General features: G+C 39.4%; 1 protein-coding gene across 1 annotated transcript in view; it reads right to left on the bottom strand.

The window, feature by feature from the left end:
* sbf2 (SET binding factor 2) overlaps nt 1-16,690 on the bottom strand; it is a 207,845-nt gene that overhangs the window by 162,693 nt on the left and 28,462 nt on the right. The window contains exons 5-6 of the mRNA XM_048607330.1: nt 14,008-14,117; nt 2,707-2,856 (exon numbers count right to left, since the gene is read on the bottom strand). Of these exons, the coding sequence (XP_048463287.1) occupies nt 2,707-2,856; nt 14,008-14,117 (260 nt within the window). The remainder of the gene's footprint in view (nt 1-2,706; nt 2,857-14,007; nt 14,118-16,690) is intronic.

Genomic DNA, 16,690 nt, shown 5'->3' with positions numbered 1-16,690 from the left:
AAATCATTGATCAAGCAGCTGAAGGTGGTTGGGCCTAGGACACCATCCTGAGAAACTCCTGCAGAGTTGAGATGACTGAACTCCAACATCCATAACCATCTTCCTATGTACCAGATATGACTCCAACCAGCAGAAACTTTTCCCTCCGTTTCCCAACAAGTCCGCTTTTGCTATGGTTCCTTGGTGCCATATTGAATGCAGCCTTGATGTCTTGGGCTGTCACTCTCACTTCACTTCTTGAATTCAGCCACTTTGTCCATGTTTGAACTAAGGCTGTAATGAGGTCAGGACTGAGTTTCGGTGTCAGAACCCACTTTAGGCATCACTGAGCAGGTTATTGCTGAGTAGATACTGCTTGACAGCACTGTTGATCACTTCCATCACTTTACTGATGATCGAGAGTAGACTGAAGGGTTGATAATTTGGCAGGTTGAATTTGTCCTGCTTTTTCTGTAGAGGACATTCCTGTGCAATTGTTAACATTGTCAGATTGAAGCCAGTGTTGTAACACTACTGGAACAGCCTGACTAGGGGAGCAGAAAGTTCTGCAGCACAAGTCTTCAGTACTATCGCCAGAATGTTGTCAGGGCGCATAGTCTTTGCAGTATCCAGTGCCTCCAACTGTTACTTGGTGTCACGTGCAGTGAATCAAATTGGCTGAAGACTAGTATCTGTAATGCTGGGGATCACTGGGGGAGGCCAAGACAGATCATCAACTTGACACTTCTGCTTTGAGATTGCTGTCAATGTTTCAGCCTTATCTTTTGCATTTGTGTGTTGGGCTCTTCCATTGTTGAGGATGGGGATATTTGTGGAGCCTCCCCCTCCAGTGAATTGTTTAATTGTCCACCCCTATTCGCGACTGGATGCAGCAGGACTACACAGCCTATATCTGATCCGTTGTTTGTAGGATCACTTAGCTCTGTCTATCACTTGCCTCTTGTGCTGTTTGGCATGCAAATAGTCCTACATGGTTCATGCATCAGGTTGGCACTTCATTTTTAAGCATGCCTGGTGCTGCTCCTCCTGTGCAGCGAAGGTTTACCAGGCTGATTCCAGGGATGGTGGGTCTGACATATGAGGAGAGATTGACTAGGTTTGGATTGTTTTTGATTACTTAGATGAATGAGGGGAGATCTCATAGAGACTTATAAAATTCTAACAGGACTGGACAGGGAAGATGCAGGGAGGATGTTCCCAAAGGTGGCTGTGTCCAGAACCAGGGTCACAGTCTGAGGATTCAGGGTAGACTATTTAGGACGGAGATGAGGAGACATTTCTTCACCCAAAAAATGGTGAGCCTATGGAATTCATTACCACAGGAAGTAGTTGATGCCGCAACACTGAACGAATTCAAGAGGCAACTAGGTACAGGACTTGGGGCGAATGGGATCAAAGGTTATGGGGAGAAAACAGGATTTGACTATTGAGTTGGATGATCAGCCATGATCGTGAAGAATAGCAGAGCAGACTTGAATGGCCGAATGGCCTCCTCCTCCTCCTCCTATCCTCTACGTTTCCTAGCATGCTCTCCTGCAGTCTTCATTGAACCAGGACTGATCCCCTGGTTTGATGGCTGTGGTTGAGTGGGGGATCTACTGGTTATGAGGTTGCAGATTGTGTTGCAGTACAATTCTGCTGCTGTCAATCGACCATAGTGCCTCATAGATGCCCAGACTTGAATTGCTAGATCTGTTCAAAGTCTGTCCCATTTAGCACGGTGATTTGCAACACAACATAATGGAAGGTATTCTCATTGTAAATGTGGGACTTTGTCTCTACAAGGACTGTGCAGTGGTCACTCTTACCTATAGCCCACTTGTCAATTAATCAGCATTCACCTCTCATGCAGTATAAATGTTGGTTTTTCCCTCAAATTGGCATGTTTGTGATTTGTTTCTGATGAGTGCAAAACAAAAGGCTTCACACAAAATGTACCTTTTTGGCAATAGTAAATATGTATTTATTATTACCACTGTAGCAATCAATCTTATATACCATATTTTAATCAGTATGTTTTATGTATTTTGTCAACAGCTCATACTGATCTATGCTGTCATTGGTTTAACACATATAAAGAAGGATGTGCAGGGGGGAAATTGCACAGTGGTAATGCTTCTGGATTAGTAATCTGGAGGCCCAAACTAATGATCTGGGGACACAAGTTTAAATTTCAACGCAGCAGCTCATGCTGAAGTACAATTAATCATTTTGTAATTAAAAGTTAGTTTCAGTACCACTAACCATGAAATTTTTGTAAATTATTGTTAAACAACACCATCAATGTGCAAGGGGCTTCCATCATAGGTATTACTCATCCCACAAAAGATGCTTTAAACTTCAAAACAGAAGGATGTCTATTCCCACCTACTTGCACTGCAACCATTTTATGGTATGGATAGAGTAATTCTGCAGTGAATTAGCGAGCGAAATTGACTGAATTACTTCTTCAAATATGGTATGCCAGCTGCCAATTTTGATGTCTCGCCACCCTCCCCATTATGGGAGTCAGCCCTATTTTATTTGCCCACCCAACAAGAATGTACCCATCCGAAGCACATAAAAATCAGCCCGAGGTCCGGTCTGCAATCGAGTTCAGAGCCATAACAAATTGGATCTGAACATGGGACAAACAATTACTACTTTATAACACTACTTTTAAAAAATTGCAGTGTTTTTTCATCATACGGCAACAAAAAGTATTACCTGTAAAGCGCAATTCATCATTCTCACTGTGTAGTCAAATTGTTGGTGATCCAGTATTGCCCGATTTTGTTGAACGTGTAAGCTTAGCTCCTGTATGAGACATTGACGAGCCACTCGACCCTTTAAGGCACGCAATGCAGCTGGAAGGGTCTAGCAAAGCAAACAAAATAATGGAAAATGTAAACTTTACGGTAAAATCCTTTGAGTACCATATGACTGTTGTGAATGAATATTTTGTCATTACAATGCCAAAATCTATCACTACTTGAGCATTTTACTTCAGAGCACAGTACACTGTTTGTAGGAACTCAGCCCATATGGGAAGTAGTTTGTTGCATCTTCACATCTGTATCTCCCTTAGAGATTTTCCAGGCTGATTAACAATTGCATCGAGTCATATGAACACTCCTGGACAGCCGACAAACTCTGGGGCTTTAACCCTTTGCGCTTCTGGTTAATAGGCAGAAGTGCTACAACTGAGCCACCCAGCTCCAGATTGTGTCATCATAAAATTGAACAATTTCCCAAAATTACTTCTGAAAACCCTCTTGTTTATGTATTTTACATATGATCGTATAGGAATATAAATTGATTAGCAATGTAGTCTCTGCTTTGTAGATCCAGTAAAATGGTCATAATTTCATAATACAATCCTGCAGCATTAGGTGATAAAAGAAAACTGATTGAGAACATTTTTTAGGGTAACACAATCAGCTTAGGCATAAAAGTTCCCGATGTTAACTTCTATGTGTTTGTCAGGCTGTCTGTTGTCACAACTCACTGAGGCAACACAGAGGAAACTAAGCTCTGGTGTTCCCAGAGGTAATAACAAAAATTAAGTTATTCAAAGAAATATGCAAAATCACTAAACTACCTGATTTTCAAATCCTTGTTGGTCTCTGTACTTAACAAGAAATCAGCTTATTGCAGGTTATTAGATTCTGGTTACAGCAAAACAATTAAACCAAATGAAAGGAGTTGTACAAATTGAAACTCTAAACCCACTTATAAATTCCCCTTACACGAACTGACAAACAAATGTAAGCAGAAAAAAAACACAATGAAAAGAGAGCACTGGGGAGAAGCTGGGAAAACAGTTCTATAATCTTTGCTCCCAAGAACTGTTGGGTTGATTGTTGTAATCTGAAGGTTTCTCCTCGACTTTCCTTTTCCCAAATGCTTCTGCTGGTTTGCAAAAGGCACAAGGTGACTGCTTCACTTATGAAAAGTGTCAGACTTATCCTATTCAAAGTCATTACATGCAGCATCTGCCAAGGGAAAAATGAACCGGTTTTTCTCAGGTTTAAAGTGGCTTACTGCATAGAACAGTGCATAATTTTTTGGCTACTGCAGATCAGTTGTTTTCTCTGCTGCTATGAATAGCTTCTGTCTGTCTTGCTCACAGCCCAAGGTGTTCAGCTAACTGACAATCACCAAGTTGTTGGCAGGCAGATGATTTTTGTCACTGATAATTGGTCTTGAGTATACAAACCAGCCAATTTTACTTGCAAACAACCTCATTGGTCCATATCACCTGCACATTGCTGGAACCCACAGCCACCTAAAAAAGGTTCATGATAGGTATTAAAAGACACTGCAAATGCAGTGAGTGATTTGGTATTCTGAATTATATATTTGTTATATTGCCTTTTAAAATACTCTTCTTTAAATAAACATAAGTGTTGCAAAATCCTTGCATGTGTGCTCTGTAGAACTGGAATAGGCAAAGGGAGGATGTGATGGATATTTGAGTTATTACAGTCATTATATTTTACTAATATAAGATTTTTATTCATTTTGTTTCATTAACATTCAAAAAACCAAAAACAAAAAAATTGCGATTTTTAAAATCTGACTTTTTCAAAAAAATGAGCTTTTAAGAGTCTACAGTGAATGGCTGAGTTTTTTTTATTCTAAATTCAGAAGTTAGAAAAGTCTGTGTGTTTTAGAGGGTTTTTTTTCACATTGCAAAGATTTTTAAGAGGCTTTTTTTAAAACATTGCAAATTTTTTTTTCAGAAACCAAACTTTTTTTTTTAAAATAAGGAGTTGTGTTTTGATACAGGAATATCCACTGGAGACTTTTGAACTACTTTCAGTTTTTGGAACTGTAGAAGTCTCTGATGAAAATGGAAGGGCCAGTCAGTTATTGGACAGTTGGAATGATTCTTATATTAGGCAGCGTTTGACAGGATTTAATAGAATTATTGTTATAGGGGACTTTCCTGTCAGGGGCATAGACAGGAGATTCTGTGGCAGTGAGTGTAAATTTAGGATGGTTTGTTGCTTTCCTGGTGCTAGGATTAAGGATGTCTCTAAACGTTTCAAGCATATTGTTAAAGATAAGATTAAGAAGCCAGAAATTGTTGTACACATTGGTAGGAATCACACTTTAAGGGAAAAGATTAAAGCAGTACAGAGTGAATTTAAGAGGTTAGGTAGAAGATTAAAAAATAGAACCTCGAAAGTAGTAATTTCTGGTTTGCTCCCAATGCCAAACTCAAACAAGAGAAGGAACAACAAGTTAAAGTAGATAAATCATTGGCTGAAGACCGGATGTATTGTTCAGAGATTCAGGTTTTTGGACAATTGGAATGTCTTTTGGGACCTGTTCAAAAAGGATAGGCCTAACCTAAACTGGGAAGGGATAAATATCTTAGCAGGGAGATTTGCTGATTTTGTATTGGAAGACTTTATTCAGATTAAGAGGGTGAGTGGAGGAATTTTAATTAGCAGTGTAAACAGAAGGATTGATGGGGAAGGTTCTGAATGTGAGCAGAGCATGTCAATTAGAAAATACAGACAAGAGAGAGTCAGAGCACATAGTAACTCTGAAGAATGAAACTGCATTTATTTGCATGCAACAGGTCTTACAGGTAAGGCTGATGAACTCAGGACATATTTAAGAACATGGGATTGGGATGTCATAGCTATTACAGAAACTTGGCTGAGAGATGGACAAGACTGGCAACTCGATGTTCCAGGTTTTAGATGCTATAGGAAGAATACAAAAGGAGGCAAGAAAGGGCGGGGGGTAGGGGTGGCGTTTTTGATTAAGGAATAATTATTACTGTAACTAGGGAAGATATTTCTGAAAATTCGTCCATTGAAAACATATGGGTAGAAATTACAAATAAGAAAGGAGAGATCATTTTGATGGGATCGTATAGGCCCCCCAACAGAAAGAGGGAAATTGAGAACAAATATGTAGGGAGATCTCACATATATATAAGCATAAGGTTGCAATAATTGGGGATTTTAATTTTCCAAACATTGACTGGGACTAACATAGTGTTAAAGGTCTGGATGGTGAAGAATTTGTCAAATGTGTTCAAAAAAATTTTCTTTATCAATATGTGGATGCTCCTACTAGAGAAGGAGCAAAACTAGACCTTCTTTTGGGCAATAAGGCAGGCCAGATGACTGAAGTAAAAGTGGGGGAACACTTTGGGTCGAGCAATCATAATTTCAAAATGGTTAAGGAAAAGGATAAGCCTTCCATAAAAGTTCAAGTTTTTAATTGGAGTAAGACAAATTTTAATGGTATGAGGGAAGAACTTACAAAAGTTGATTGGAGCAGACTGTTCGCAGGTAAAAGGATGTCGGACAAGTGGGATGTGTTCAAGAGTGTGATGACAAGAGTTCAGAAGCATTTTGTTCCTGTTTGAGTGAAGAGTAAGGCTGGTAAGATTAAGGAACAATGGATGAATAAAGATATTGAGGTTCTAGTCAAGATATAGACAACTTGGTTCAACTGAATCTCTAAATCAATTTAAAGAGTGTAGGGGCATTCTTAAGAGAGAAATCAGGAAGGCAAAGGGGGAATATGAGATAGCATTGGCAGAAAAGGTTAAGGATAATTGAAAGAGATTTTATAAATACATTAACAGCAAGAGGGTAACTAGAGGGGGTTGGGCCTCAAAGATCAAGGAGGCCATCTTTGTGTTCAACCCCAGGAGATGGGAGAGGTACTAAATGAATATTTCACGTCAATTTCTTTCTCCTCAGTAAAAACTGAAACTAGAGAATGCAGAGAAATAAACTTTGATGTTTTAAAAACAGTTCACATTACAGAGGAGGAAGTTCAGGAGGCTTTAGAGAATATAAAAGGTGGATAAATCTCCAGAACTTGATCTAATGTATACCAGAACATTGTGGGAAGTAAGGGAGGAATTATGAGGCCCCCTGCAGAAATATTTGCATCATCATAACTATGAGTGAGGTGCGTGATGACTGGAGAGTGGCTAATGTTGTACCTTTCTTTAAGAAAGGTTGTAAGGAGAAATTGGGGAACTATAGACCCGAGAATCGGACTTCAGTTGTGGGTAAACTGTTGGAGGTGATTATAAAAGATAGAATTTATGGACACTTAGAGAGGCAAAAATTGATTAGGGATAGTCAGCATGATTTTGTGTGAGGAAAATCATGTCTCAAAAACTTGGTGTTTTTTGAGGAAGTTACCAAAAAGATTGGTGATGGCAGAGCAGTAGTTGTTGTTTATTTGGATTTTAGTAAAACCTTTGACAAGGTTCTGTATGGTAGACTAATTCGTAAAGTTAGGTCACATGGGATTCAGGGTGACCTTGCCAATTGGATACATAATTAACTTAATGGCAGGAGAGTGAGTAATGGTGGAAGGTTGCTTTTCGGATTGGAAGCCCGTGACCATTGGTGTTCCACAGGGATTGGTTCTGTGTCCTCTTCTGTTTGTCATTTATCTAAATGATTCAGATGAGAATTTAGAAGGCATGGTTAGTAAATTTGCGGACACCAAAATTGGTGGCATAATAGATTTTCTAAGATTACAGAGGGATCTTGATCAAATGGATCAATGGGCTGAAAAATGGCAGAGAGAGTTCAATCTGGATAAATGAGAGGTATTGCATTTTTGTACAATGAACAAAGGTAGGGCTTATACAGTTAATGGTAAGGCCTTGGTTAGTGTTGTAGAACACAAGGACATAGGGATACAGGTAAATAATTCTTTGAAGCTTACATCACAAATAGACAGGGTGGTGAAAAAGGCGTTTGGCATCCTTGCCTTCATTGCTCAGTCCTCTGAATAGAGGAGTTGGGAAGTCATTTGGGGTTTGAACAAGACATTGATGAGGCCTCTGCTGGAATACTGTATCCAGATCTGGTCACACAACTATAGGAAAGATATCAAACTGGAGAGGGTTCAGAAGAGATTTACCAGGATTATTGCCAGGTATGGAAGGTTTCAGTTATAAAGAAAGGCTGGATAGGCTGGGACATTTTCCACTGGAGCTTGGGAGACTAACAGGTGACCTGATAGAAGTTGATAAAATAATAAGAGGTACAGAGAGAGTTAATGGTAGTTGTCTTTTCCCTAGGATAGTGGATTTCAAGACTAGGGGGCACATGTTTAAGGTGACAGGAGAGAGATCTAAGAAAGACCTAAGAGGCAATTTTTTTTTTTTTTACACAGAGGATGATTTGCATGTGGAATGAACTTCCTGAGGAAGTAGTGAATGTGGGTACAATTACAACATTTAAAAGACATTTGGATAAGTACATGAATAGGAAAGGTTTGCAGGGATATGGGCCAGGAGCAGGCAGGTGGGATTAGTTTAGTTTGGAATTATGTTTGGCATGGACTAGTTGGACTGAAGGGTCTGTTTCCGTGCTGTATGACTGTATGACTCTATGAGAGCTGGGAGAGCAGCAGCAGTTTTCTCATGAAGAAATTGAGCAACAGGAACATCACCTTTAGCACGATAAAGGAATGTAGTGCCAGGCACAACAGGCCTGACAGGACTTAGTTGACACCGACTTTCAACAAATGTGAGCAGGGCAAAGTCATCATTCATTAACTGTAAAATTGTTGTTATTCAAAATATACCTTTTTATTTCCAGAAGTAAATGCACATTTTGTTTGTTTCTTTTTTGTACTTTCCAGTTGTTCAATAAGTATTATTTTATCAACTGTTTGAAACCTTTCCAACATATTCCCACATTGAAAAAATGACAAGGTATTGTGTTATCATGCATCCCACTTAACTGGCACCACATGAATAAGCATCCACTCCCTTCATCACCAATGCTCAGTAGCTGCAGCATGTAACATCTATAAGTTGCACCGCACAAATTCACCAAAGATTCTTAGACAGCACCTTCCAGACCCATGACCACTAGAAAGTCATGGGATATATCGGAATACCAGCACCTGGAAACTCCCCTTCAAGCTGCTCACCATCCTGATTTGGGAATATATCACCATTGGGGATACCACTGTCATTGAGGTCAAAATCCTGGAATTCCCTCCCTAACAATATTGTGGGTCGACTGTATATGGACTGCAGAAGTTCAATTGGGCTTCTGAACGGCAACTGGAGATGGGCAATAAATGCTGGCCAGCCAATGAAACCTTCATTACATGACAGAATTAAAAGGGCATTAGGGAAAGAGTAGCACACTCCTTCAGGCAGGGTTCTAACATTATACAGCCTCTGCAGCTCTATTCTTGCAGCTGCAGTTACTATGACAGTTGAGCATACAGGTGATGATGTAAAGTAGCAATATCTTAATGAATATGAGATTCAATTAACAGTGAAGTGTCATCCGTGCCACCCGTCTGCACCCACAAGCTTTTTTTTTACATTTCCTCCCATTATGTGTACTCATGGCTAGCAGTGTTTCACCTGGCATAACCTGGTCTTGCATACGGTGCTGTCGTGCAATTCCCAAGATCCTGGCGCATGTTTCACAAGAACGCAAAATAGCGCAAGAGTGGCATCATAGAAGCATGGTGCATGCATAATTAGTTAAGCAGCAGAAACTTGTGTTTGGTAACTCGCTAGATAGAGTTCAAGGGGAGAAATCCTTCAAAGAACTCCCAAAACTGGCACCAAGCCCATTTCTAATAAAAACCAGCTCTAGAAAACATTTCTTTTCAGAAAGGATCAGAAATTAAGAAATGTCTTCCGCAAACAGCAATTTATGCAAGATCCAATGGTAATTTTAAACAGAAATTTATAGGTTTTTGTTAACCAAAATTTTCTAGGGCATGTGGGGCAAAGGTAGGTTAGGTCTCAGGGCAACCATAATCTCAGTAAATGGCAGAACATGCTTGAAGGGTTAAATGGCCTACTCCTGTTCCTATTAAAAAGTAGAGAAAACATTTTTGGCTCTTCAAAAAATTTGAAAACCTGAAACCAGAATAGCTGAGATTTCATGCTTTTAGTAGCTCATTTTCAGTGCAGTAAAGTTCATTGGCAGCAAATAAAATTAATCATGACATCAAAAGGGTACTCTCACATTATTCATCATTCGTGCTAAATATTGGAGTAAGTTTAACTCATAGCTAATGCACAAGTACATAAACTCCATGATATACAAATCATGTAACTGGTAAGGCAGACAGAAAAGAAGTTTTTTCTGCAACGTGGAACAACTTGACAGCAACACTAGGATATCGTGCATCTGTTCCTTGCTTGAAGTTGCTTGCATCACTTTCTTATAAGTGATTTTAACAGCAGTTTGAGGCCGGGGGCAGGAGGGTCAGCCACGTAGCTTATCTACCTACCAACTCATCCTTGACCAATTTCACATCTTACACGGCAGTAGAGGCATCAGGAACCAACCTGTCCTTGGGCTTGTTGATGTGCTTCAGTGACCAACTTCATACTTCCCTCACTACCAGTGACCTCAGACAGGGGCAGACTCCCACCATTTGAGATGCCAGCAGCTTCAGTTGCGTGAGCAAAGTTGGGTAAGGGAGGGTCCTCTTTTGTGGATAACTTGTTCCCATCAGAAGCATGACTCTAAAGTCATCCTTTTCTCCTATCTCTAAAACAGAGTAACCCACACCATTGCCAGAGCCTATCAGCATGACCCCAGTGATGCACTGGACATAGCTTAATTTTGGTCTGCTCTTTATTGGGATCCCAGCAGCAGCCACTAGGAGTTGCTGAGACGACAGACCTGCCAGCCATTTGTTGGACTTTGTTCCAAGCAAGGGAATGAAGTCTCAGTTTCAAAATTGACACTGCTGTCGGCATTCAGTTGCTGAGGGATGGATGCTACTAGGGTGAGCCCACTTACCATTGACATTTTAACCATCTCAGGGACTTCAGCACCTCAAAATCCAGCCCTTTGCTTCAGCAGGCAGCTACCCCCTTAGGTACTTCAGATATGATCAGTGGTCAGAGGTAGGAGGGTGTGACAACAAGTGTGGAAAGTATGGAGATCCAGAAGGTAGCAACGGAGAAGTCTGTCTTTGCAACTGTCCAACAGATTTGAGGTTTCTGCTACTTGTGTGGACTACAGCAGTCGCTGGAGGGAGAATGAACAAACTGACTATGACATTATGGTAGGAAGGTAGCTGTTCAGGTAGCCCAAGTGATAAGGAATATAATTTTATCAGAGGGAAGAGTAGTTGGGGTAGTTTATTTTCACTGCAACTGGGAGTGAGAATCCAGATAGCTATCTTGCCTGGTCTGATGCCAGGTTCAGAACACAAGGAACTTGGGAGAGAAAGTATCCAGTTATCATGGCCCTCAAGTGTACCAATGACACAGGTAGGACTACAGAAGAGGTATTGCTAAGGAAGTGAGAACAACTAGGATCTAAATTAGAAAGTAGAATCACAAGGCTAATAATCTCTGGATTACCAAATGAGCCAAGAGCAAATTAGTGAAGGGTAAATAAGATCAGAACTTTAAACATGACTCAAAGATTGGTGTATGAGAGATGGGCTTAAATTCATGGCATGTTGGCACTGTATTAGAGAAAGAGGGAACTGCACAGTTGTCATAACATTCATCTGAAATGCACTGGGACCAGCATCCTGGCAAATTGGATAAAATGGGCTACAGAAAGAATATTTAAATGTGGCATCAAAATCTACCTTCATCCAATGTCAACAAATATTACCAACAGGAATTACATTAAAGCTAATGCTTTATCTCTCTAAGCAAAGGGTGCTTTGGTAAATTGCAGCAGTTGATACCCCATCTGAGATCAGCCACTTGAACAGAGAACTAGACTTTTTCCTTGTTTTATGGCTGAACTGTCTATTCGATAAACTGTCTGAACCATCAAGGTGGCTTGTAAAAGTTATTAATGGGATCACATCAACATAAAATTGTGGCTGGAGCAAGAAACATCCTTTGTATAAAGCTAAGGAACTCATTTTCTACCACATGAACATTATGAAGGGCATACAAACTAATGTGAAACATGTTTTGGTTACGCAGGTAATTAGGAAAGTTAAAGAATGCTCTTGTTTGTCATGAGCGAAATTGCGTACAAAAGTAGGGAAGTTATACGTCAGTTATTTAGGGCACAAGTGAGACTGCATCTGGCGTATTGTGCATTCAGTCACCTTACTTAAGAATGATGTGAGTGCATTTGAGGCAATTCAGGGAACGCTTACCAGATTTAATACCAGAAATGGGCGAGTTGTCTTATGAGAAAAGGTTGGACAGGCAAAGTTTGTATCTGCTGGGGTTTAGAAGAGAAAGAAGTGATTTGATTGAAAATATAAAATCCTGAGGGGCCTTGACAGGGTAGATGAAGAAAGGATATTTCCTCTAATTTGAGAATTGAGAACCAGAAGTCATGGATTAAAAGTCAGGGGTTGCCCATTTAAAACTAAGACTAAGTGAATTTGCTACTCTCAGATTCAAAATTGCAAAGATGGTGGAAGCAGAATCCTTGAATATTTTTAAGGCAAAAGTAGATAGATACTTGTTATGCAAGGTTATCAGGATGGGCAGGAATGCGGATTTGAAATTACAGTCAGATTAGTCGTGATCTTATTGAATGGTGGAGCAGGATAAAAGGGCTGAATAGCCGATTCTGATTAGCATGCTCATGTTGAAAAAATGTGACATGTCTCTACAAGTCCTACCTGCTCCAGAGGTGTGTAAAAACATCTCTGAACAGGTTGCTTAGAAATATCTGTGATGTTGAAAAAAACCTATCATGACCTAAAACAGTTGAAGCATTCTCTAAATCTGATATGAATTAGAGAGTAAAATGACAGCCCAGATCTGCCTTTTGGTTATCATATCATCAACATGTTTCTGGCATGCACTCTACCACATTTCATTACACTACGGAGAAGCATGCCTGAAAACCAACTTCATGGAATCACTAAATCCCAACAAAAAAGAGAATGCACGCAACTGGCAAGATCTCAAAATAAGGACAACAAGAAGGCCAAAGACAATAATGGAATTCATGGAGTGTGTACACATTTGTCTTTTTTTCAAAAAAAGCACTAACAGCAGGTCATATTCCTTAAGATTACTATTTACACAAATATTATTGAAGTTTATTGAAAATGAAAGCAAATGTTTAGTTTCCTAACTCTGAAGTTAAAACATATTCAATTTTATGGGACAAGGCACTCAAGTAAGAAGTTGATGTTTTATTAAATTAACTAAAAGTATTTGTATCCAAGTTAATAATCATTTAAAAAGTTTAATTCATAGGACTTCTCAAAAAAAAAATCAGACAGCATAACTGGCAGGTCTGCAGTATTGCTCATGTAGCTTTGTTATCTATTGAGTGAAAATAACCAGGATAATTATTCACCTGTCATTTTGTCTCTCTTTTGGGATTATCCTTCCCAGATGCAGCACATAATATTTTACTTATTTAAACATATGTCATTTCATGCTGATTAACAGATGAGACACCTTATGTATCATTACAAACATAGTAAACATCCCAAAGTTGATCACAGGACTGATATACAATAAAATATGACACTGAACCACACAGGGAGATTTTAGATTACATGACCAAAAGAGTGGTTAATGAGGCAGGTTTTAAGGAAGCACTTAAGGAGCTGAGGGCCTAGGAAGCATAAACTCTATTTTCAATCGAAGACCTGCGACAAAATTGTATTTAGTTTTACAACATCTCTCAGCCCATATACTGAAATAAGCAACAGCTTCTGTTCACTATTGGACCAACTCAAACTTGATCAGTTCGAATTGAGAAATTGGGAGACAATGTTAGGCATACGGATGCAGGATGGAAGCTGCATTAAGGAAAAACTGTTCCACCTGCTTGACTGTGTTCTGTTTTTATATTTGTGAACAGCAAATGGAGAAACAATATATATTTCTTCACACTTAAATGGGGTAACAACAAACTTGATTTTATTGGAGCCTAAGTTGCTAGGACATTTAACCTTACAAATACAAAGACTGGCTAATATGATTAAGCTTAATAGGCTTAAAGGAACATTGCTAGAATTTTAAAAACCATAATGAAAATGTTACATAGTAATACTATCATTTTTCAACACCAACTTAAATAAACATACCTTCTCAGTCTCCAGTACTTTATTTTCAAAGATGTAAGAGATGCAGTTTCGAACAACCTCCAGTCTACGAGCACTGTTAAAAATCGATCCCATTCTATCCATTATTGACACTAGAAATTTAAAATAGTAAAATAAAATTTAATGATGTATTTACCTTAACTTAGGCATTTAAATGAATACTTACATATTGATATCTGAAGATTATGGTACTGTACAACTTCAGAGTCAGATCCAATCTGACTTCTGAGCATGCTGACTGGAGAAGTTCTTGTGAGACGGAGTATAATATCCGGCCATTGTGGGCCAGAATTCGGCTCCATCTCAAGCTACTTTTATAAGCTTAGTATTGAGAATTTCAAAATTTCAACCTAGCAAACCCTCTTTTTATGTTGTGTTTGTCAACACTCATGCTCAAAACTCTCACAGTAGAATATTGATCTGGAAATCTGTTTCACTGCTGTGCCCATTTAGAATCTCTGAGTTTACAGAGGGATATACAGATGGCTGAAACAACGATTTCAGGTTTATTATCAAAGTATAAGACCGTAAGACATAGGAGCAAAAGTAAGTGATTCAAGTCTGCTCCACCATTTAATGAGATCATGACTGACCCAAGAATCCTGAATTTCACTTTCCTGCCTCATTCCCATGTTTCCCAAAGAATAATGTTCTTTTCAGCCTGTTGTATATTTATCCACTGTCAAAACCTAAATTATATAAACAGGAAGCTCTGAAGCCTACAAGGATCTTCTGGGCCCCAATATTTGGGCAACACATTTTAAATGTACCCAAACAGTAACCTTACTTACTGCAATCCAGGCGCATCACTCAACTCCTGGTCATCCGCACGAACCCCCGGAGATGTCAGAGACCACCCAAAAACCACGCATTAGTAATGCCTCCCTAAAGGTTCTTCTGAAGGAAGATGGTCAGGCAACCTTCCCCATCCACAGAGTGGTGGGAATCTGGAATGCATGGCCTAGGAGGGCAGTAGAGGTGGGAAATATCATAATCTTTAAAATGTACTTGGATGAACATTTGAAATGTTGGAATATTCAAGGCTATGAGCCAAGTGCTGGAAAGTGGGATTCCATGAGATAGGTCGCCACTGACTCAACGAACCAAAGGACCTTTTCTGTTTGCATGGCTCTATGAGAGATGTTCTTCTCCATCTGGATGATAATAAGAGGCCATCCCAAATGACAAAAGCAGGTGCTTCTGGACAACTCAAGGAAACCTTGTTTCACCACAGGATGAATGATCTGTTTTGCCAGGGCACATGGCACTATCTACTCAATTGTTCATGCTCCCACAAATGATTGGTGTTGTAAGATTGTCACTGCACAGAGCACAAGAAATTGGGTGCCAGGCATCATCATCAGATGTTTCATGAGCAAGTAATATCTGCCAATTAACTGCAGTTACCATTGAGGATCAATTGGTGGTGCAGTGGTCGGGTGTCACATCTGACAGTGTTTACATTTAAAACACAGAGCCGCGACACACTATCTCACGTGCCATCAGCTTCCTGGTTTTTTTTATAACAACCAGAAGAATGCAGACCTGAAGACTTTCAACAAAAGCACAACCACATAAGATGGCCCTTTGAGTTGAACCCCTGTTTAGCTCAGCCCTGTTCAAGTATGCTGCCTCACTTGGCCAATCTTGTTAGCCCAATCAGGCTCGACCCCAACACTACAGACATTTAACAACAGCACGTCAGATTGCGTACGACTGATGTTTCTCATGAGCTGATCAACATGGAGAGATTTCACACCAACACAGAAATATCTTAGTTAAGAACAAGCTAAGAAACTAAAGAAGTTTTGATGTACCATAGCTTGAAGGTAACAGTCTATCCTGCAAGCCTCATAAGTATAATCAGACTCTTGAATACATGTATATTCTGTTATTAGCTAACAACATTTCACCTGTGAACATAATTCCAGCAAGCTCTGTTAATGTGTATTCACGTCATGCAAGTAAATGCAAAACACATTCCTAGCCACCAAGGTAAGCAACACAGACGATCGGAAAGGTTTTGAAAACTTAAAAGCAAAACTTCAATCTGCCATTAGAAAACTGAACTACTACCTCCCACCAATTGAGATTCCCTACTTTCCCTTCGAAGACCTTCAGGTGGACCAAAATTCCACCAGATGAATCTTCTCTGAACTGCTTCCCCGCTTAACAAAATGGCCAAGTTGGCACATAGTACTCTCAGTATAGTTCCACCAATATGCCAGGATTGTAGTAGCAAGAATTCCCTATTTTTATATTTCAATGCCCTTACAAAAAAAAAACAACATTCTGTTCATGTTCTATGGTGAACAAAAAGGTTGTCTGAATGGCTTAAGTAGTATTTTTATTTTATGTTCTTAAGACACATATCTAAAAGTGCACATTTCGTGCAACTAAATAAGAGTTCAAATTTCCCTTTAAAGGAGTCAAACTACAAGGCAATAGGTCCCCAAAAAGGATATGTCAACAACGTTTGCAGAACGGAGTATAAAATTACTAATTAGAGACAGGTAGACTTTCTACTGGTTTGCCAATGTGGAATATAGGGGGAGGTAACAGCCTGGTGGTATTATCATTGGACTATTAATCCAAAGATCCAACGAATGTTCTGGGAACCAGGGGTCAAATTTGGCCACAAAAAGATGGTGGAATTTGAATTCAA

Source organism: Rhincodon typus, chromosome 17 (genome assembly GCF_021869965.1).
Source record: "Rhincodon typus isolate 14 chromosome 17, sRhiTyp1.1, whole genome shotgun sequence".
Taxonomy (NCBI): Eukaryota; Metazoa; Chordata; class Chondrichthyes; order Orectolobiformes; family Rhincodontidae; genus Rhincodon; species Rhincodon typus.
Note: the sequence above shows the minus strand (reverse complement) of the source record. Positions and strands in the feature narration are given on the sequence as shown.